Source organism: Anolis carolinensis, unplaced genomic scaffold (assembly GCF_035594765.1).
Source record: "Anolis carolinensis isolate JA03-04 unplaced genomic scaffold, rAnoCar3.1.pri scaffold_10, whole genome shotgun sequence".
Lineage (NCBI taxonomy): Eukaryota > Metazoa > Chordata > Lepidosauria > Squamata > Dactyloidae > Anolis > Anolis carolinensis.
In genome coordinates, this window is record NW_026943821.1 from 13,294,671 (window position 1) to 13,318,164 (window position 23,494).

At 42.0% G+C, this 23,494-nt stretch overlaps 1 protein-coding gene and 1 long non-coding RNA gene across 6 annotated transcripts in view; both read right to left on the bottom strand.

Annotated features, from left to right (window-relative positions):
• spaca6 (sperm acrosome associated 6) overlaps positions 1-23,494 on the bottom strand; it is a 64,373-nt gene that overhangs the window by 18,485 nt on the left and 22,394 nt on the right. For 2 of the 4 annotated variants that reach the window (XM_062962773.1, XM_062962774.1), the window contains exons 1-4: positions 6,600-6,821; positions 5,522-5,599; positions 2,051-2,119; positions 815-1,048 (exon numbers count right to left, since the gene is read on the bottom strand). In XM_062962773.1, the coding sequence (XP_062818843.1) occupies positions 815-1,048; positions 2,051-2,119; positions 5,522-5,599; positions 6,600-6,786 (568 nt within the window). In that variant the 5' untranslated portion in view covers positions 6,787-6,821. Of the gene's footprint in view, positions 1-814; positions 1,049-2,050; positions 2,120-5,521; positions 5,600-6,599; positions 6,822-23,494 lie in introns of those variants that run through there. The other 2 variants (XM_062962775.1, XR_010000816.1) reach the window with 2 other exon arrangements.
• On the bottom strand, positions 21,462-22,709 carry LOC134293851 (uncharacterized). Of its 2 annotated transcripts, none has more exons than XR_010000819.1 (2): positions 22,176-22,709; positions 21,462-22,131 (listed from the first exon to the last, which is right to left on the bottom strand). It is a non-coding gene; the product is annotated as an uncharacterized LOC134293851 (long non-coding RNA). The 2 variants fall into 2 exon arrangements; XR_010000818.1 differs by having other exon boundaries at positions 21,462-22,135.

Sequence of the window (23,494 nt, forward strand, 5' to 3'; positions counted from 1 at the left end):
GATCTCCATCTCCCAAAGCAGTTACTCTACTCCGACCTCAAGAAAAGAGATTTAAAGATGGGCTTAAAGCCAACCTTAAAAACTGTGGCATAGACACTGAGAACTGGGAAGCCCTGGCCCTTGAGCGCTCTAATTGGAGGTCAGCTGTGACCAGCAGTGCTGTGGAGCTCGAAGAGGCACGAATGGAGGGCTTAAGGGAGAAACGTGCCAAGAGGAAAGCCCGTCAAGCCAACCCTGACCCAGAAACCGAGGTCCTCACTGCGGGAGAACATGCAGATCAAGAATAGGTCTCTTCAGCCACCTAAGAACCCACCCACAGGATCCTACGGCTGGAAGACCATCATCCTCGAACTACGAGGGATCGCCTAAGTAAGTAAGTAAGTAAGTGTTTTAATGATAGAATCAATTAGGAAATGACATAAATAACCCAGGAACAAATATCATTTTACATTGTGTAATCTTGGATCAGAAACTGGATTTTATGGCAGTGTATAAGGGCCCTGATTATATGGCACTCAGTTAACTCATCAGGAAAGAAAAGAAAGGAGTGGAATAAATTCTTCTCCTTCCCAGTAGGCTCAGGCAAAAGCAAACTGGTGCATCATTTCTCAGTTAATCCTTTTTGCCATTTTGGGATCTCTCTACATCTCTGGGCCATATGTATCTCGGTTTTCATCTGGGAAATGTTGTAATACCTTTATCCTTCCAGAGTCTGGACTCCAAAGTTTATTTCCTATCATCATCATCCATTCTCCCACTATCAAGTCACCTTACCTAAGACAGAAAATCACAGAAAGAGCCAAAGAGAATGTACTTGGGCAATCGATAGGCAGCTGGCAGTCCTCAAAACTACATGTTGAGCAGGTATAGTAACGGGCATTTATCTGGAACCCTGTGGAATACAATAAAAGGAGTGCTGAAAATAGATTCATGAGCCAGAAGGGAAAGAGGTGCTCTGGGGGACTTACAAAAATGGAATGCAGGGACGAGATTTTTAAAAAGATCAGATGGTTTCTGGACTTACCACATGGAGGAATGCAGGCTGGAGCTGGAAAGCAGAAAATAGTTGAATTGTGTTTACTTAGTGAGTTAGAATATATGTTTGAGGTGGTGGGAAAGCTTTCATAGTGATTTACATGTTAACTGCCGCACTATCACATGATGTCTACGTCCCACACCACTGGAGAAATTATACTGTTTAGCTGGCATTGCACCACCTGACATCTGCCAGGAAGCAGCAGCCTGTAATGAAAGGACCAAGGCAGTGTCATCTCCGGCCCATCTTCATTCAGATATCAGCCAGCATGCCAACACCTTGAATCAAGAAATAGTTTCCTGAGATCTACAGAGATACTAATAGGAATGCCTCAGCAATATTTACTTCTGCTTGGTTTTGCATTAACAAATGAATATTTATTTATTTATTTACAGTATTTATATTCCGCCCTTCTCACCCTGAAGGGGACTCAGGGCGGATCACATTACACATATAAGACAAACATTCAATGCCTTAACATAGAACATAGACAGAGACAAACGCAGGCTCCGAGCTGGCCTTGAACTCATGACTTCTTGGTCAGAGTGATTTGTTGCAGCTGGCTGCAGCCGGCTGCTCACCAGCCTGCGCCACAGCCCGGGCCTATATCCCAACAGTTTATGTCTTCAAACCCATACATAAAGTCGTTTCCTCTCCCTTAGATATATAAAAACAATATCTGTTCCCTCTGACAATGCAAAACTAAAGGGGAGGTTAAAAAGGAGAAAAAAGAAAGAAAACTCTGAGCGTGCTCATCTAGACTATAGAATTAATGTCGTTTGACACCATTTTAACTTCCATGGCTCAATGCAATTAAATCATGGAAGTTGGTACAAGGTCTTTCGCCTTTAATGCCAAAAAGTGCTGGTGGCTTGTCAAATGACAAATAGCATTCCATAGCATTGAGCCATGGCAGCTAAAGAAGTGTTACACTGTATTAATTCAACAATGTAGAATAAAGAAGAGCAGGTTCTGTCCAATCGCCCAATGATCCCCCCAGCAGCCCTTCTGTACCTTTTTTGAGGTTTGCCACCTCTGACTTGACCTCTTCTGCAGCCTCTGAGATGCCTATTCGATAGGGAACTATAGAAAGAAAACGTTGTAGGTTTGTTGGCCCTGTTTCCTTTGGTGCTATGAGCACAGCCTTTTGCCAAATCCATAGCTGACCAAAGAATCAGGTGCTGTACCTTGTCTACACTTAGGTGGAAATCATACAGCCCTCCAAATGTTGTTCGACAGCAATTCCTAGCATTCCTCGCCATTGGTTATGCTAGCTAGGATGGCTGGAATGACAGGCCTCCTACATCTGGAACTTTGCATGACTCCTATACTTAGTCGACATCTTGGAACAAAGAATCCCGGCAGCATCTCTGACCACCATTCATTTATTCTGTTGTTGAAGGCTTTCATGGCCTTAATCACTGGGTTGCTGTGGGTTTCCAAGCTGTATGGCCATGTTCCAGAAGCATTCTCTCCTTATGTTTCCCCACATCTATGGTAGGCATCCTCAGAAGTTGTGGGGGTCTGTTGGAAACTAGGCAAGTGGGGTTTATATATCTGTGGAATATCCAGGGTGGGAGAAAGAACTCTTGTCTGTTTGAGGCAAGTGTGAATGTTGCAGTTGGCCTCTTTGATTAGCATTGAATGGTCTTGCAGCTTCAAATCCTGGCTGCTTCCTGCCTGGGGCAATCCTTTGTTGGGAGGTGTTAGCTGGCCCTGATTATTTCCTGTCTGGAATTCCTGTTTTTTTTAGTGTTGCTTTTTATTTACTGTCTTGATTTTAGAGTTTTTTAAATACTGATAGCCAGACAACAAAGGATTCCCCCAGTCAGGAAACAGCCAGGCTTTGAAGCTGTAAGGCATTCAATGCTAACCAAGGTGGCCAACTGCAACATTCACACTTGCCTCCAACAGACAAGAGTTCTTTTTTTCTCCCACCCTGGAAATTCCACAGATATATAAACCCGACTTTCCTATTTTCCAACAGATACCACCTCTGAAGATGCCTGCCATAGATGTGGGTGAAACGTCAGAAGAGAATGCTTCTTGAACATGGTCATACAGCCTGGAAAACTCCCAGCAACCCATTTATTTATTCATTTTTAAAAAATCTAATCTACTCCCCAAAATTAGGTTGTAGGATAGCTCAGAACAAGATCACAAATAGGTCTGAGTAAAAGCACAAAATGCCGGATGGAGATCATTCCATGGTTGACAATCTTTGAATTTTGGACCAAGAACCGAGTTCCAAATATGACCAAAAATAGACCCCTTCTTTTCCCTCTTATGAGAACTAGCATGGTGTGGTGGCTTGATTGTTTTGGATACAACTCTGGAGAACATGCTCCGTGGTGGAAACCCACTAGCTGACCTTGGGCCAGTCACACACTCTCAGCCTCAGAAGAAGGCAAAGGCAAATCCCTCTGAATATGTCTTTCCAAGAAAACCTGTAATAGGTTCATCCTAGCTGGAAACAACTTAAAGGCACACTACAAAGGGAAGGCAGGTGGCAAACATCTAGGAGCCATTGTGGTAGACTATATTATGTAACATTATTTTTGTTCCTGTGTTATAAATGTCATTTCCTAATTGATTCTATTACAAAAACATGGAAAAGGTTGATTAAAACTGCAAAAACCTTGTTTTTGCGGCACATCCTACAGCACATCATGCTGCTGCTTTTCAATGAATATCTCATTGAGTCTCAACCAATTCAATATAGTCTGGTTGCTACAAAAACAAAGTTTCTGGAGTATAACAACTACTTTCAAAGTAAGTACTGCACAATTAAACAGGAAATAACACTTTCAAACAAGGAACAGATTGCCCCCCCCCCCCAAATGTTGTCACATTGTGTTATTCTCCAAAATCCCTTTGGAGAATAATGCAATCCCCTGGTCTTCAAGAGTTCCCCACCTTTGCTTTCTGGTTCCAGTTAGAAACAAACCATAAAGCAAACCCTACATAGTGGAATCTGCCTGCCCCACCCTGCAATACCTCCTCTCACCTGCCTCAAGTCCTCTGGATAGAGTGAGACATACAATTACTTAAAGTTATCATATATACTCGAAGATAAGCCAAGTTTTTCAGCCCTTATTTATGAGCTGAAAAAGCCTCCCCCGGCTTATATTCGGGTCAAGGTCAAGCCAGCAGCGCAGCCACAGTATGTTTTCTTTTCCAAAACCTCTCTCCTCTGCTTCTCCTCCCAGGCTGGTTATCTTATATTTTTTTGAGAGAGAGAGACAGAGAAGAAGCGAATGTTTTCAAAAGCAAAAGGAGAGTGTGAGAGAAACCCTTGCAAGCCAGATTGCATGGGCAGAAGGGGAAGAAAAAAAAAGATATTCTTGCAAATTTGCATGATTCGTTACTATTATTATTATTATTACTACTACTACTACTACTACTACTATTATTGCAAGAACATTTGAGTCCAAAAAGAGGGAAGGAGGAAAAAGAGAGCAACAGAAGGTGTGAATTTCTTTTTATTCCTAAGGAAATAAAAATGAGGTGGGTTTTTTTGGGAGGGGGAGAGAAGTTTTAAAAAGCCTTTTCTGGCTACTTTTAGAGTTTGAAAAAAGGAGAAAGAAAAGAGGTGGGAAAGGGCAGGAGAAAAGAGGGCAAAGTTGTTTTTAGGGGGACTTTGCTTGCATTTCTTCCTTGGGTAAATGCATGCCCCAAAGCTTCTAAATATTTATATAGATGTTCCCCCTACAAATACATTAATATATGAATTTTCCCCTCGTATGTTTACAGGTCTTTGCAAATCCTATGTAAATATAGATAACTAGAGATTTCCATGTACCTGTATATCTGTTCCTATATGTATACATTAATTTTATATATGAATTTTATATGAATTTTACCCTCACATGTTTGCAAGTGCAGAGGGAAAATGCGTGTGTGCACTGCACACCCACACCCACACATCTAGATAGATATAAACATTGATAAATCGGGCTTGGAAATATTGCAGGAGGAAAATGCACATAGAGAGAGGATTTGCAAAGATTTCAGGGGAAAATACACATGTGAAATTAGTATATATCATGATAGATCTATATCTAGCTCTGCATTGTTTATGTAGGCATTATATGTTTGCCTGTTACTATGTTGGAAGCTGGCCTGAGTCCCCAGGGGGAGATAGATTGGGCAGGGTACAAATGAAGTTGTTGTTGTTGCTGATTATGATTATTGTAAAGTTATTGTTGCTTTTCTACTTATAGAGTTAGTTTACTGTTTTTCTTTGAAATACAGTAAATATTCAAAACATTTAACCCACTGATGCCTCAATTAATATAATTTTATTGGTATCTAATTTTATTTTTGAAATTTACCAGTAGCTGCTGCATTTCTCACCCTCGGCTTATACTTGAGTCAATAAATTTTCCCAGTTTTTTGTGGTAGAATTAGGTGCCTCGGCTTATATTAGGGTCGGCTTATACTCAAGTATATACGGTACTTACTTGAAGTTCTGCAATGTCTCACCTTTGGCCGTGCCTTTCTCCTCCATGAAGAAGATGATCCTGGAAAAGGTGTCTTTCAACTTTGGCATTTCATTCGCATCTTGGAAAGAATGGAAGGAGAATGAATGCAGTTTGATACCAATTTAACAACCATGGCTCTGCTATGGAATCCCGGGAGTTGTAGTTTTGCAAGGTCATTAGCCTTTCTGCCAAAGAGTGCTGATGCCTCACTAAACTTCAGCTCCAAGTTCCAAGACATTTGCAGGCAAAGGACAGAGCCAGCCAAGTTCTGAACATTGAGGTGGAAGCACCACCTGGACCAGCATCAAGCAGAAGATATCAACATGTCCCATACGAATCAGTTGGTCAGTTAAGACAAGGAAGGTGAATTCCTTTAATCCAAAGGGCTGCACCAGTGCTGCAGCGGGTTAAACCACTGAGCTGTGGAACTTGCTGACCGAAAGGTCAGTGGTTCAAATCCGGGTAGCGGAGTGAGCTCCCACTGTTAACCCCAGCTTCTGCCAATGTAGCAGTTTGAAAACACGCAAATGTGAGTAGACCAATAGGTACTGCTCTAGTGGGAGGGTAATGGTGCTCCATGCAGTCATGCCAGCCACAAGACCCAGGAGGTGTCTATGGACAACACCGGCTCTTCAGCTTAGAAATGGAAATGAGCACCCATCCCCAGAGTCGGACACAACTAGACTTAATATCAGAGGAAAACCTTTACCTTTACCTTATTCAGAGGTCACAAATTTGGGACCCAAAGATGCCTGCACAATGCACATTGTTTATTGTACTTTGATGCCATTTTAACTGTCATAGTGAATCCCATGCAATGCTGGTAGTTGAGGGCACGCTCAAGCTTTCTGGCAGAAAATTCTAAACATCTCACGAAACTTCTAATACCAAATTTCCACAGAATGGGGCCATGACTATAAGTTGAAAGGAAGCCTAATAATGATGTACCGTAGTGTGAAAGATATGTAAGTCTTCCAATGGAAGCTTGATGCCATCCCCAGCTGCAATATTTTGCACATTGAGAGCACTTATGGCCTCAATTTTCCTTTCAGTTCACTAGTTAATGGGATGACACTCACCCACCTTGGTTGAAAGGTAAGGCTCAAAGGCTACCTTCAACGCCTGCAGGCAAGCTCCATGCTGCTCACTCTCATGGCCCAAGAAATACTGGCACACCTGAAGGCGCTCGGCACCGTTGGAGAAGCAGTAGAGGCAAGCCAATGCTGGGGAAGATAGCCAGAGGGGCAAAAGAAACCTGGTAGCCATTGCTGGATGCCTAGAAATAAATCTTCTTGCTGGGAAAGAGCCCTAACCAAGAAAAGAATCCTTTAATATGTCATAATGGGGTTCCAGAGCATTTGTTGTAATGTTATGGTTCTGGTATCTGTAGTGTCACATTGGAAAAGGTTTTGGAATGACTAAGCGAAGGGTCAATCAAACCCTCTAATTAATTCTCCTCCAAATCTCTTCACTAGCTTCCTGTTTGTTTCCATATTCAACAAGGCTCTTTTTTGGTGTCAGGTGCGATTTGAGAAACTTCTGGTGTGAGAGAATTGGCTGTCTGCAAGGATGTTGCCCAGGGCATGCCCAGATGTTTGATGTTTTACTATCCTGTGGGAGGCTACTCTCATATTGCCACATGGGGAGCTGGAGCTAACAGAGGGGAGCTCTCCCTGCTCTCCCTAGATTCGAACCATTGACCTGTCAGTCAGCAGTCCTGCTGGCACAAGGATTTAATCCATTGCGCCACCAGCTGATCCAAATCATTTTGCAGAAAGTGATTTATGGTCTACTTCTCCATGTTAGTATCTAATATTAATTTGATGAAATAAGGTATCTGCTCTGGGTTTTAGTCTGAACTTCAAAAAAGCTTTCCTAGACATCAAAGTCATTTAGGGGAAAGGTTCAGCACTTTGGGTAGATCCTTTGAACTACCCAAAGGATAGTTCAAAGGATGGAGCCTCCAGATGGCGTAGTGGACTAAGTGACTTGAAGGTTGGGTTGCTGACCTGAAAGCTGCCAGGTTCGAATCCCACCTGGGGAGAGTGTGGATGAGCTCCCTCTATCAGCTCCAGCTCCATGCGGGGACATGAGAGAAGCCTCCCACAAGGATGGTAAAAACATCAAAACATCCGGGCGTCCCCTGGGCAACGTCCTTGCAGACGGCCAATTCTCTCACTCCAGAAGCAACTCCGGTTGCTCCTGACACGAAAAAAAAAAAAGTTCAAAGGATCTACTCAAAATCCCAAACCCATTCACCAGCATAAGAGACACCAGCTGCCAAGTTATTCTGAAATATGTGGCTGAAATTCCCACAAATACGTCTTTCTATTCACTGTAATAAAAAATACAACATCAAAAGTAAAATAATTAACAGCCCTTTCACAGTATCCCAAAACTGTTGCTTGAGGCTACGGCCTCACTCCAAGAATGCAGAGCTGGGCAAACTATCCCTTCCAGATGTGCATAGATTAAGGAATGCAGGGAGTTGTACTTCAACATCTGAAGAGCCACTTTGAATTAAAGGCACTATGATTTTGGGCATTCCATATATGTCCAATGAATATTTCTCTTCTAGATATCCATTTCAATACAGTATATTTGGCTATGTGTAAACTGGAAAGAATTGTGTCACAACATCTGGATTGATAGTTGACATTCAAACTGGGAAAGTCAACATGGTGCTGCGGTTCAGATGGACTCAGATTTGGCAGAGATATTTCCTCATGAAAGTCACTATGGAACATTGGATCGGTTTCAGCCTGAACTACCTCACAGGGTTGTTGTGAGATGGGAGGATCCCTAAAAGGCTCCCTGACATGTTTGGAACAAAACCCACAGCAAATGGCCACAAATCTATTTTCGATATTTATCTTTTCCCAGGATAACTTTAGCCCCATCTACATTGCCATATAAAACCCAGATTGTCTGCTTAGAATTGGATTATATGGCAGTGTAGACCCATATAATCTAGTTCTAAGCAAATAATGTGGATTATCTGCTTTCATAATCTGATTTATATGGCAGTATAGGTCCAACCGTTGACATAACTCCTTATTTTTCTTAACTAGGATTGCTGACTCAGGCTCTGAGGTTTTTGGAACAAAACTTGAGATCTAGGACATTGCTCCTAGTGATGTCCTCAAATGCTGTGCATTAAATATAAATTTAGACAGAACTGGTTTGTGTGAGTTTTCTGGGTTGTATGGTCATGTTCCAGAAGCATTCTCTCCTGACGTTTCACCCAGTAGCCAGGCTTTGAAGCTGCAAGGGCATTCAGTGCTAATCAAAATGGCCAATTCACACTTGCCTAAAACAGAAAAGTGTTTTTCTCCCACCCTGGACACTTCACAGATATATAAACCTCATTTGCCTAGTTTCTAACAGACCTCACAACCTCTGAGGATACCTGTCATAGATGTGGGTGAGACGTCAGGAGAGAATGCTTCTGGAACATGGCTGGACAGCCCAGAAAACTCACATGAACCCAGTGATTCATGGCATGAAAGCCTTCGACAACACATTAGACAGAAATCTTAATGAAAGAAGCTGTTCCCCGATCATCAATATTTACTCTTCCTTTGAAAATTCAACTTCCCTTTTTTTTGCATTTCCTCTCCTTTCCCATCTTTTCTGCTGCAGACTCCTTTACTATTGCAAAGCAAATTTACTTTAGGAGAAAAAGAAAGATGACAACGTACTTCTTTCCTTTCTTTTTTTGTTGAGCAATTTTGATAACATGCAAATATTGCCATGCATTTGCACAAAATTTGCCTGTCTTTCTGCATTTTGAATGAGCCGAACAATCAACTATTACAAATGTTACAGAGAGAACAGAGAAACAAACCCATTTTTTTTAACATTCAAACATATTTGAGGGCAGAAATAGGTTTCTGTGTGTTCTAATAAACACACATGAGGAGGACTCATCCTCCTGGAAATGTTTAGTAAATAAGGGGATTAGGTGTTACGCTGTCACAGGTATCATTACCATCTTCCTTCTAAACCAAAGTTAGATAATGTCATCTAATCTGCAGGCTGTATTAAATTACATAGATTCGGGGACAGAGGTGAAAGTAGAGCAGGTGCAAAATGAGGTCACTGCACCCCCTTAATAACAACTTTGCTCCCAAAAATGATTTTTGCTCAATTTCCCACATTTCTTAGTTCGTCCCTTTCTGCCCTGATTTTACTCATGGACCCTTTCAGAGTCCATGCACTATTCACGTTTTATTATATGTGTATTGATGTTGAGTTTTAAGGTATTTATTTATGTGCACATTTTATCGCTGCATTGTGTTAACTACTGTTTTAAAACACTGTTTTTATGATGTTATGTTGTTATTCTGGGCATGTCCCTGTTGTAAGCCGTCCCAAGTCCCTTCGGGGAGATGGTGGTGGGATACAAGAATAAATTATTATTATTATTATTATTATTATTATTATATTTTATTATGACACAGCAAACAAGATAGATATGCTGGATTTCGTATCACAAAATCACAAGTCGAACACTTCCCAAGTGTCTAGGACTGTGTGATGTATTTTCAGATGATGCGTGCAGATCCCAGTAGGGTGGCCTTTTGCAGTTGTCAATGTCTATTGTTTCCAAATGCCGGCTGAGATCTTTTCGCACGGCACCCAATGTGCCGATCACCACCGGGACCACCTGCACTGGTTTCTGCCAGAGTCTTTGAAGTTCAATCTTGAGGTCCTGATAGCGGTTGAGTTTTTCCAGTTGTTTTTCGTCAATGCGACTGTCACCTGGGATGGCGACATCAATGATTCAAACCTTTTTCTTTTTCACAACTGTGATGTCTGATGTGTTGTGTTCCAGAACTTTGTCAGTCTGGATTCGGAAGTCCCACAGTATCTTTGCGTGCTCATTTTCCAATACTTTTGCAGGTTTGTGATCCCACCAGTTCTTTACTGCTGGGAGGTGGTACTTGAGGCATAAGTTCCAATGAATCATTTGGGCCACATAGTTGTGCCTCTGTTTATAGTCTGTCTGTGCGATTTTCTTACAGCAGCTGAGGATATGATCAATGGTTTTGTTGGTTTCCTTGCACAGTCTGCATTTTGGGTCATTATTATTATTATTATTATTATTATTATTATTATTATTATTAGCATTACAGAAAGCAAGTCAGTAAAAACCTTTTACACTTAAAACTCTTCAATTTACCGCCTGTATTCCTTTATTCAGGATGCCCCAATCATACTTCTAAACGTTCAGTTGGAGTTAAGTCCCTGCAATGCTTGAAATTTAGGAGCTATAGGAAAATTTCATGGAGGGAAAGACTTTATATGAGAAGGTTCATTTTTTTAATTGCTCATTCTTTCATTGGAAGCTGTTGTTGTGTGCCTTCCATTTGTTTCTGATCCATAGTGACCCTAAGGCGGACCTAGCACTGGAGTTTCTTAGCAAGATTGGTTCAGAGGAGGTTGAGAGAATGTGACTTGCCCAAGGTCACCTATTGGGTTCATGACTAAGCTGGGATTAAAACCCTGGTCTCCAGATATGTAATCTTCAAACCATTATGCCATCCTGGGGTGAGGAGACAAACAACTGAGATCACAAAGTATAGGCAAAGGGTAAAGATTCTACTCTGATGTTAAGTCTAGTCATGTCCAACTCTGTGGGTTGGTGCTCATCTCCATTTCTTAGCCAAAAAGCTGGCATTGTCCATAGACACCTCCAAAGTCATGTGCATGGAGCGCCGTTACCTTCCCGCCAGAGCAGTACCTATTGATCTACTCACATTTGCATGTTTTCGAACTGCTAGGTTGGCAGAAACTGGGACTAACAGCAGGAGCTCACCCCACTCCCAGGTTTCGAACCTCCGACCTTTCAGTCAGCAAGTTCAGCAGCTCAGCGGTTTAATCCACTGCACCACCGGGGGCTCCTTCACAAATTATATTTTAACTTAAAATGCTCACTGTCAAAGTCAGAGTTGTTTCCACATTCAAGAATGGGGGTAAAAGCTTTTACAAATTCTGAGAGAGCACAAACAATGTGATCATGGTTTGCTGTGAGTTTTTCGAGCTGTATGGCCATGTTCCAGCAGCATTCTCTCCTGACATCATTATTATTATTATTATTATTATTATTATTATTATTATTATTATTATTATTATTAAACTTTATTTGTACCCCGCTAGCATCTACTGAAGGACTCGATGCGGCTTACAAAGGCCAAGGCCTCAACACACAATATAACAATACAAACAAAAGCAAATTAAAAGAATTAAAACAGTATAAACCACAAGCAATAACAATACGCTAAAACACAATAGAACTGGGCCAGGCCAGAATAATGGGTACAAGATTAAAAGTGCTGGTGTGACAGGTGATATATAAGGCTTATAGGGCAAGTGCAGAGTGCGATATGCAATCTTAATTCTAATAAGATGCTTATGGGACTTGGTATTGGAGATTTCCTGTTAATCTGGGAAGGCACATTGGAACAGCCAGGTCTTCAAGTTCTTTCTGAAGACTGCCAATGTAGGGGCCTGTCTGAGATCCTTGGGGAGGGTGTTCCAGAGTCGGGGGGCCACCATTTCACCTGATCTGCGCTTCCATCTTTAGAGGTGCTGGTGGCAGTGAATCAAGTGAAGTGTAATAATAATAATAATAATAATAATAATCATCATCATCATCATCATCATCTAAGAATTCTCACAAAATTTCGCATCTGATGTACATGGATGACCTGAAGCTGTATGGAAAAACGGAAACTGAAATCCAGTCTCTGACTAACACTGTCCGAATTTTTAGCACTGATATCAGCATGGAGTTTGGCTTGGACAAATGTTCGACAGTGGCATTGAAGAAGGGAAAAATCATTGAAAGTGAGGGCATAAATATGCCTAATGGCCAAACAATAAAGTGTCACCAGCCAGAGGCCTATAAATATCTGGGCATATTACAGCTGGACAACATCAAGCATGAACATGTGAAGACTGTGGTCAGTAAAGAATACATACAAAGGGTCAGAAAAATTCTCAAAAACAAGCTCAATGTAGGCAACACCATCAAGGCCATAAACACCTGGGCCATACCTGTCATAAGATATACTGCTGGCATCATAAACTGGACACAGATGGAACTGGACAATTTGGACAGAAAAACAAGAAAATTCATGACCATTCATCATGCACTGCACCCTCGCAGTGATGTTGACCGGCTATATCTGCCTAGAAGATCGGGGGTAGAGGACTCTTACAAGTAAAACAAGCAGTCAAAGAAGAAGAATATGCCCTGGCAGAATATGTAAAGCAAAGTGAAGAACCTGTTTTGATTGAAGTCAAAAATCAGAAACTCCTCAAAACACAACAGACAAAAAACCAGTACAAGAAAACTGCACTACAAACTAGAGCTGACAGCTGGCACAACAAAACATTGCATGGAAAGTTCCTTGACAAAATTGAAGGGAAAACTGATAAGGAGAAGACCTGGCTATGGCTCACGAATGGGACCCTGAAGAAGGAGACAGAAGGCCTGATCCTTGCATCCCAGGAGCAAGCCATCAGAACAAATGCAATTAAGGCCAAGATCGAAAAATCAGCTGATGACCCAAAATACAGACTGTGCAAGGAAGCTGACGAAACCATTGATCATATCCTCAGCTGCGGTAAGAAAATTGCACAGACAGACTACAAACAGAGGCACAACTGTGTGGCCCAAATGATCCATTGGAACTTATGCCTCAAGTACCACCTGCCAGCAGGAAAGAACTGGTGGGATCACAAACCAGCAAAGGTCCTGGAAAATGAACACGCAAAGATACTGTGGGACTTCCGAATCCAGACTGACAAAGTTCTGGAACACAACACACCAGACATCACAGTTGTGGAAAAGAACAAGGTTTGGATAATTGATGTTGCCATCCCAGGTGACAGTCGCATTGATGAAAAACAACAGGAAAAACTCAGCCGCTATCAGGACCTCAAGATTGAACTTCAAAGACTCTGGCAGAAACCAGTGCAGGTGGTCCCGGTGGTGATGGGCACTCTGGGTGCCGTGCCAAAAGATCTCAGCTGGCATTTGGAAGTAATAGACATTGACAAAATTACGATCTGCCAACTGCAAAAGGCCACCCTGCTGGGATCTGCACGCATCATCCGAAAATACATCACACAGTCCTAGACACTTGGGAAGTGTTCGACTTGTGGTTTTGTGAAACGAAATCCAGCATATCTATCTTGTTTGCTGTGTCATACAACGTCGTTGTGTCAATACTAATAATAATAATAATAATAATAATAATAATAATAATAATAATAATAATACAGTCCTAAACACTTGGGAAGTGTTTGCCTTGTGATTTTGTGATAGAAATCCAGCATATCTATCTTGTTTGCTGTGTCATACAATGTCGTTGTGTCAATAATAATAATAACAACAACAACAACAACAACTTTATTTATATTCCCCAAGTGGACTCTAACCGGATTACAGCATATAAACAGACACAGGCAAACATCCAATGCTTTGATACAATGTAATACATTGAGACACAAATGCACAGACAAAGCTAAAGACTTCTTTCATTTCTGGCTCTGGAGGTGGTTCTCTTCTCTGGCTCTGGGAGGTACTCTACTCCATTTCCAAGCTGAGAAGCCTGCGTTGTCCATAGACACCTCCTGGTCTTGTGACCGGCACGCGCGCACGCACGCACGCACACACACACACACCAGTGGAATGACCAGGGTGCCCTTGTCTGTTTTTAAAAAGTGTGAATGTTGCAATTAGCAAGCTTGAATAGCATTGCGTATCCATGAAGATGCAAAGCTAATCAGTGAGAGTATCTGCATTGAGCTAGCCTGGCCTCTGTTGCCCGGAGGCTTCCTCTGCTTGGGAGGTGTTAACTAGCACTTGATTGTTTGCTGTCTCGAGTTCTCCTGTTTCTGAGTGGTGGTAATTGCAACATTCACACTTTTTTTAAACAGACAAGGGTACTTTTCTCATCCAGGACATTCCACAGATATATACACACTCCACTTGCTTCACTGCCAACAGAACCTCTGAAGATGCCGGCCAGAGATGCTGGAGAAATGTCAGGAGAGAATGATACGGGACCATGACCATACAACCTGAAAAACCCATAGCAACCCAGTGATTTCCATCCATGAAAGCCTGTGACAACATAATGTTATCGTTATCTCTTGACCAGATTGTGGCTTCAGGGGGTTTGTATATCTCCATTTCGCCTTTAGTCTTTGATAGTGCTAAATAGCTCTTTAATCATTTTGATAGCTAGGAATCAATGCAGATTTGTGGCTAGTGGCGACTAGTTTTTGAACATATACTTTTACCTTGGTGACTAAAGAGAAACAATGGAACAGTGAGAGTCCCAGTTTGTGGAATGAATGTATAGATCTGGCTTTCTTAGAGCTTTAAGGAAGGAAGGAAACTGGAAGCCTCCTTTTCTCTCTCTCTCTCTCTCTGATGACCAAAGAGACTCTAGGGTTCCCAACAAGAATAGCAGCTGCTTGCAAGTAAATAAGCAGCCATGGCAACCTTGAGCCCTGGATGCAATACAGTTAATACTGATAATACAGCTTCAATAACAAAATAATGCAAGCCAGATCCTTTGATGTTTCTAAATGGGCTTAAAGAGGAGCTCCACATAAATGCTCATTACGTAAAGTACGTTTTCTGAAAAAACCCGGGGATGAGGTTGGCTGAAGTGGTCTTATAGTTTGTAGGGCAATTTTTCATCTCCTCATATTTTTCCCCATCTAAATTACTTAAGAGTTATATAGTGCTACACCAAAATAATTCCATTTCACGAACCGATTATAGCAATGTAACCCTTTTTAAAAAAAATAAAGAAAAGGGTGGAGGAGGTTTTGGTTTGATACGTTCCTTTGTATCTGGTGTGGTTTGGGTTTTTTTTTTTTGTGGATACCAAATCCATGGATGCTCAAATCCTATTGTAGACAGTGGGGTAGTAAAATGGCATCTTTTATATTAAATAGCAAAATTAAGGTTTGGGTTGCTATGAGTCTTCCAGGCTGTATGGTCATATTCCAAAAGCATTCTCTCCTGACGTTTCACCCACATCTATGGCAGGCAACCTTAGAGGTTGTGAGGTCTGTTGGAAACTAGGCAAGTGGGGTTTATATATCTGTGAAATGTCCAGGGTGGGAGAAAAACTCTTTTGTCTGTTTAAGGCAAGTGTGACTGTTGCAATTGGCCACCCTGATTAGTACTGAATGCCCTTGCAGCTTCAAAGCCTGGCTGCTGGGTGAAATGTCAGGAGATAATGTTTCTGGAACATGGCCATACAACCCAGAAAATCACAGCAAGCCAGTTCTGTCTAAATTTATATTTAATGCACAGCATTCTCTCCTGATGTTTCACCCACATCTATGGCAGGCTTCCTCAGAGGTTGTGAGGTCTGTTGGAAACTAGGCAAGTGGGGTTTATGTATCTGTGGAATGTCAAACAAAGTTAAAAACTTGGCATTATGTTAAATTTCCTTTGACCAGAAGCTGTCCACTTGGAGTGCCTCTTGTGTTGCTATAAGAAGGTCCTCCATTGTGCATGTGGCAGGGCTCAGGCTGCATTGTAGTAAGTGGTCTGTGGTTTGCTCTTGTCCACACTCGCATGTCGTGGACTCCACTTTGTAGCCCTATTTCTTAAAATTGGCTCTGCACCTCATGGTGCCAGAACGCAGTCTACTCAGTGCCTTCCAAGTTGTCCAGTCTTCGGTGTGCCCAGGAGGGAGTCTCTCATTCGGTGTCAGTCACTGATTAAGGTTCTGGGGTTTAGCCTGCCACTTTTGGGTTCTTGCTTGCTGAGGTGCACCTGCAAGTATATCTGTAGATTTTAGAAATCTATTTCTTGATTTAAGTCATTGGCATGCTGGCTGATATCCAAACAGAGGATGGGCTGGAGATGTCAATACCTTTGTCCTTTCATTATAGGCTACTACTTTCTGATGGATGCAATACCGGTGGGGAAATACTGGCTAAACCAGGCATGGGCAAACTTCAGATCTCCAGGTATTTTGGACTTCAATTCCCAAAAATCCCAGCCAGCTTACTGGCTATTAAGAATTGTGGGAGATGAAGCCCAAAACACCATTGAAGTTTGCCCATGCCTGAGCTAAACAGTATAATTTCTCCAGTGGTGTAGGGCGTAGACATCCCGTGATAATGCGGCATGTCTCATTAAGAGACAAATCCACTGTTTTAACGTGGTGAGATGTATTCCACACTGGGTATGCGTATTCAGCAGCAGAGTAGGAAAGCACAAGAGTAGATGTCTTAACAGTATCTGGTTGTGATCCCCAGGTTGCGCCAGTCAGCTTTCATATATTATTTCTAGCACCCGCTTTTTGCTTAATAGTGATCCTTTGGAGCATCTTCCTATCTGTGACTGTGCAGTTATCAAACCAAGTGCAAATACAGTAGGTCAGGACATCTGTTGGAGTGCTTTGACTGTGTGTCCCTGCATGGCAGAAGGGGGTTGGACTGGATGGCCTTTGGGGTCTCTTCCCACTTCAAGATTCTATGCAACATTTCCAAAATTCTAGTTCAAACCCTTGTTAGTTTGAGATTTTCACATGGCCTCCCACCACAGGGATGCAACACTGGGTTAGAAAGCACCTTACTGTACAAATCGGTGGGACACCTTTACCTGCTGGGTTTGCCCAACTTTGGAGCAGAGGTGTCCGTGTCTCAAAACCACCCTCTTTGCAACTAGCGCATGGGTGGGAACATGGATGCTCTTTGCTGAAACAAAGAAGCCAAGACAGGAAAACGGTTCACGTGGGGAAGATGAGAGATCCCCCGCAGTCGGTGCCTTATGTCTGTTCGGTTATGGATTCCCTTGGCATCATGGCAGTGGGGAGCGAGGCGGGGTGGGCATTGTGTGCATGCGGACAGGGAAGAGAAGGCATCCGTACACCTTAAGCCTCTGTCTCCATGGCAACCAGACAGCTCGGCTTGAAGCCGGGCAATATGTCTTTTAAATTGGGATGCACTTGCATATGCGCTAAAATGGCAGGAGGGTCTCTCTTTGTCCACGATGGCATGATCAATAGCAGGATAAATGGGAATCTTGAGCCACAAAGCAAAGCCACCTCTTCCTGCTTCGTGTCTCTTGGGCTTCCTATGTCCATTGGGACTCTCCTACTTAGTTGATACTAGGTTTGCCAATTCCACTACTTATAGGTTTGATGATAAGCAAGGTTTCCAGTCCAAATTCTGACACTTAAGAATGCCCTGGTCCCACTGTTATCTTGTTGAAATTGCAATGTGCCTGCCTTGTGCAATCTATCTATATAAAAATGTAATGTGCATTTTTTCCATTGTGTAAACAACAAAAACACTGCACCAAATCACACCAAATTTGGTCACAAAAGACATAGTCATCCAATCTATGTCTTTCAATAAAAAAACCTAGAAAAATAAAGTCCAAATTATACAGGACGAGGAAGAGCTGTTCTCCCCCTGGCTGCCAGTCAGAAGGGTAGGCCCCGTCCCCTTTAGGCCTTGCACATTTTGTGTCCTAGCAGCCCCCTCAGTTGTGTTCCTCAATACTTTATTTCCCATACCACCACACTTTGCCACAGCAACACGTGGCTGGGCACTGCTAGTAAACTCCTATGTGTTATGCATCATGCACCATCCACAGTTGCTCACGGCTTATCCTTCAACAACAATAACAATTTATTTGTTGCTATGGGTCTCAATTTTCTTTCAACGATTCAATGTTTTAGGCTATGTTCCGATAATTCTCTGTACCAGCTGAAACATTTCACTCTCACCCACAATTCTGACACTATTATTATGATGTTTATTTATTTATACCCCACTTTTTCTCTCCACACAAATGAGACTCAAAGGGGCTTACATTAGAAGCATTTTGATACCATTTAAAATCCCCAAAATATACCAACGCTAAAATAAAATAAAATATCAATGCAATTAATTAAAAATTAAGTTAAAATCATTGAAACGGATTAAAAATGGGGTTGTTGTATGTTTTTCGGGCTGTATGGCCATGTTCCATTATTTTATTTTGTGTATTGTTGGAATGTTTTAAGTTTATGTTAAAATATGTTGTTGTTGTTCGGGCTTGTCCCTGTTGTGAGCCGCCCCGAGTCCCTTCGGGGAGATGGGACGGGATATAAAAATAAAGTTTATTATTATTTATTATTATTAAGTATTCTCTCCTGACGTTTCGCCCACATCTAGATTAATAGCTGGAAAGTATTGCTCTGAATGCAACAAACACACACAAATGTTTATCTATTTCAATAAATAAAAAATGAAAAAAGCAGAAATGAATGTATTCCAAGCTAAAGCCATAGCAATTATTAAAATTCTTGAGTTGCTGTGAGTTTTCTGGGCTGTATGGCCATGTTCCAGAAGCAATCTCTCCTGACATTTCGCATGCATCCTCAGAGATGTAAAATCTGTTGGAAACTAGACAAGTGGGGTTTACATATCTGTGGGAGAAAGAACTCTTGTCTGCTTGAGGCTAGTGTGAATGTTGCAATTGACCACTTTGATTAGCACTGAATGGCCTTGCAGCTTCAAAGCCTGGCTGCTTCCTGCCTGGGGGAATCCTTTGGTGGGAGGTGTTAGCTGGCCCTGACTTCACAACCTCTGAGGATGCCTGCCATAGATGTAGGTGAAACATCAGGAGAGAATGCTTCTGGAACATGGCCCGGAAAACTCACAGCAACTCAGTGATTTTCTCACCATAGAGTTCTATCAGAAAATTCTGACTGCAATAATATTATGTAATTGATGGGCTTTGTGAGCAACCGCTAATGAGACGTGTCATCATCTTGGTTTTCAATTATCCTTCTTGCCTGTATTTCCTGTAAAAAGCTGGACTGGAAATATAAGAAATGAATAAAGGTAAAGGTAAAGGTTTGCCCTGACGTTAAGTCCAGTCATGTCTGACTCTGGGGGTTGGTGCTCATCTCCATTCCTAAGCCAAAAAGCCGGCGTTGTCCGTAGACACCTCCAAGATCATGTGGCCGGCATGACTGCATGGAGAAATGAATATTCAGGTGGAATTCTAAGTCATTGCCATTGTCCTTGGTTCCTTTCCGCTTTGACATTCCTCCCAGGGATTTCCATTTATATACTGCCCTCTGCTGGCATGGAAGCGTAAAATCATGCACAGAAAGCAACTAGGACTTTCCTGCAGCAGATACATTGCCCTAGCCATCCGCCTAGACTCATTCCTGCAACAGTCCAAGATATTTTGCTGCCAGAAATGAAGAAGGCAGTGTCTCTTTTGTCAGAAGAATAAATGCAAATAGTTTCATTACTTCTTACACAGGTCCATTGAAAGATAGTTCTGTCCCCCAAGAAAGAGCAATAGCTCAACAAGCCTAATAGTAGGGCCATCCTTGTTCCCACTGGGAATCCATCAGGACCTATGTTGCCCCCCCCCCCCTTTCCATTTTTCCCCACTGCACACTTTACACTACTTTTCCTTACATACATGACATCTGGGACTGATATACCATTGCCTTGCTCTTCACACTTGGAGGTTTTATTGTGTTTGTAGATTTTTTTTAATAGTATTGGTGTGTATTAACTGTCCTGGACCCATCTCAAGCCATGAGAAGAGGTGGGTGAGAAATAAAATTATTATTGGGTTTTCTGGGCTTTATTGCCATGTTCCAGAAGCACTCTCTCCTGATGTGTCACCCACATCTACGGCAGGCATGTGGACAATTTTAACAGAAAGGAGGAAACCATGAAAATAAACACCCTCATCTATGGCAGGCATCCTTAGAGGTAATGATGTTTGTAGGAAACTAGGCAAGTGGAGTTGATATATCTGTGGACAGTCCAGGGTGGGAGAAAGAACTCTTACCTTTTTGAGGCATGTGTGAATGTTGTAATTGATCACCTTGATTAGTATTTAATGACCTTGCAGCGTCAAAGACTGAATGCTTCCTGCCAGGGGAAATCCTTTGTTGGGATGTCTTAGCTGGCCCTGATTGTTTTTTGTTTGTTTGTTGTTTCTTTGTTAGGAGGTGTTAGCCGGCCCTGATTTTTCTTGTCTGTTGATTGTTTCTTTGTTGGGAGGTGTTAGTTGGCCCTGACTGTTTCTTGTAAGGGCCAGCTAATACCTCCCCAGAAAGGATTCCCTCAGGCAGGAAGCAGCCAGGCCTTGAATCTGCAAGGCCTTTAAATGCTAATCAAGGTGATTTATTGCAACATTCACACTTGCCTCAAACAGACAAGAGTTCTTTCTCTCACCCTGGATATTATTCCACAAATATATAAATCTCACTTGCCTAGTTTCCAACAGACCTCACAACCTCTGAGGATGCCTGCCATAGATGTGGGTGGAATGTCAGAAGAGAATGCTTCTGGGTCATGGCCATACAGCCCGGAAAACTCACAGCAACCTAGTTATTCCAGCCATAAAAGCCTTCGACAACAAAATGATGATGATGTCCAACTCCTATTTTGTAAAATGGGATTGTTTTGAGAGCAGCTTCCTCTATATTGTGAGGCCCTGAACTCTACCTTGGCTTGTGCTTTTTGTTGTATCTTTGCAAGTTGCTACCCGCTTTAATACTACAAGTAAAACTTTGTAAGTGTTCCTTATTACAGCATCACTAACACTAATAATAACCATATTTTTATTGGATTGTTGTATATATTCCGGGCTGTATGGCCATGTTCTAGAAGTATTCTCTCCTGACGTTTTGCCCACATCTATGGCAGGCATCCTCAGAGGTTGAGGATGCCTGCCATAGAGGTGGGCGAAACATCAGGAGAGAATACTTCTAGAACATGGCTATACAGCCCGGAATACATACAGCAACCCTGTGATCCCGGCCATGAAACCCTTCGACAACACATCTTTTTATTCTTCTAGTTTCCTCTTACCATTGTGCAGAGTCCTTGGAATACAGCATGTGAAAGAAATTCACCGAAACAGCGGGTTGGATTAAATATATATATTTAATAGAATAGACATGCACACATAAACTGTTATTGCAACAAGTTGGTGAAGATGATGGCATCATAGGACTTGGCTGCTGTTCATTCTGTTCGAGATGCATGTGTGCGATAAGGAAACTACAATGCTGCCAAGATAGAGGGGATCAGTTATTTGATGGTATCTCCTTCGGATTCGCTTTAAAGGCACAGAGACACCAGTCAAACCTGCTCCCTTGGGTTGGGAAGCAGAGGATTTTCCCCTCCATGCTTCACCTTACTGCAGAATCACCCATCATCCTGTGTATTTGCAGCTGCTTTAAGTCCCACGATGCAAACGTCGGAACAGACATCCTCTGCTCCAAAGAGATCCATTTGGACATGAGACAGAAACACAGCCATGCTGCAGGGGTACCTTTGGTTGTTGCAAACAGAGCTTGACAAAGGTTTTAAGCAATCCAGCAATTCCTAGCCTACACATGTTTGTCTTACTCCAGTTGAGATTCCTCAGAGTAAAGATCTTGTCCATGTAAATGCTGGTGTTATCCCAGTGCACTGTTTTGCTCAAGACACAATGCATACTTAAGCTGTACCCACAAAGCTATCTCTATCTGTCTGTCTGTCTGTCTGTCTGTCTGTCTATCTATCTATCTATCTATCTATCTATCTATCTATCTATCTATCTATCTATCTATCTATCTATCTATCTATCTATCTACTTACCTACCTATCTAATTTATATCGTCCATTTCTTCCAGAATGGGATTCAAAGTTTCTTGCAACATCAGTTTGAAAAACCAATGGAAATATGTGTTACAATTATTTTAATATCATAACACAAACCCCTTCTACACTGTCCTTATATCCCAGATTTTTTTAAAATCATGTCAGAAGCAAATTTGAGACAAGTCGCTTCTGGTGAGAGAGAATCGGCTGTCTACAGAGATGTTCCCCAGGGGACGCCCGGATGTGTTACTATTCTCCTGGGAGGCTTCTCTCGTGTCCCGGCTAGCTAGAGCTGACAGACGGGAGCTCACCTCATCTCATGGATTCAAACCTTCACCTTTATTTTTATTTTTTAACTATTCAGCAGGTACAAGGATTATCTCATTGTGCCACTGCAGCTCCTTGTCCCAGGATCTGATTCCAGATTATCTGTTTATCCCAGATTATATGGCAGTGGAGACTCATAACCCAGTTCAAAGCAGATAACCTGGGATCAGATCCTGGGATATAAGCACAGTGTAGAAAAGGCCACAATCATTCCTATTAAAACATTGCTTTAAAAACTTTAATTTAAAAGAGTTAGAATCTTCAGTTTTTAAATAAATGAGTTGCTTCAAATTGTTTTAAAAACACTGCAAAAGGATTGATTCAACAGGTCTATTCTAGTTAGGATGAGCAACTGTTTTAATTCAGTATCAGGGACTTTTCTGGTTAGCCTCAGGCTTCCTTGTTCCTACAGAATTTGACTACAATCTTTCTACTGGGTGGCTGTGAATTTTCCGGGCTGTATGGCTATATTCCAGAAGCATTCTCTCCTGAAGTTTTGACCACATCTATGGCAGGCATCAGGCAAAATGTCAGGAGAGAAATGCTTCTGAAACATGGCCATACAGCCTGGAAAACTCACAGCAAACCAGTGATTCCAGACATGAAAGCCTTCGACAACACAATCTTCATACTGGGTTGCTGTGAGGTTTCTGGATTGTATGGCCATATTCCAGAAGCATTCTCTCCTGACATTTCGCCCACATCTATGATACCTTGCAGCCTCTGAGAATGTGGACAAAACGCCAGGATAGAATGCTTTTGGAACATGGCCATACAGTCCAGAAAACTCACAGCAATCCAGTGATTCTGGCCATGGCCACAAAAGCCTTTGATAATACAATCTTTATACTGCCTGGAGGGAGGGAAATTGACTGTTGAGAACTATCTCTATTGTGATGCAAGATATTTAGGGTATCTTGACTTCAAAATGAGTCCCATTAACTTCACATGCCTGTTGCTGGTGGAAGTGAAGAAGGCTAGAATT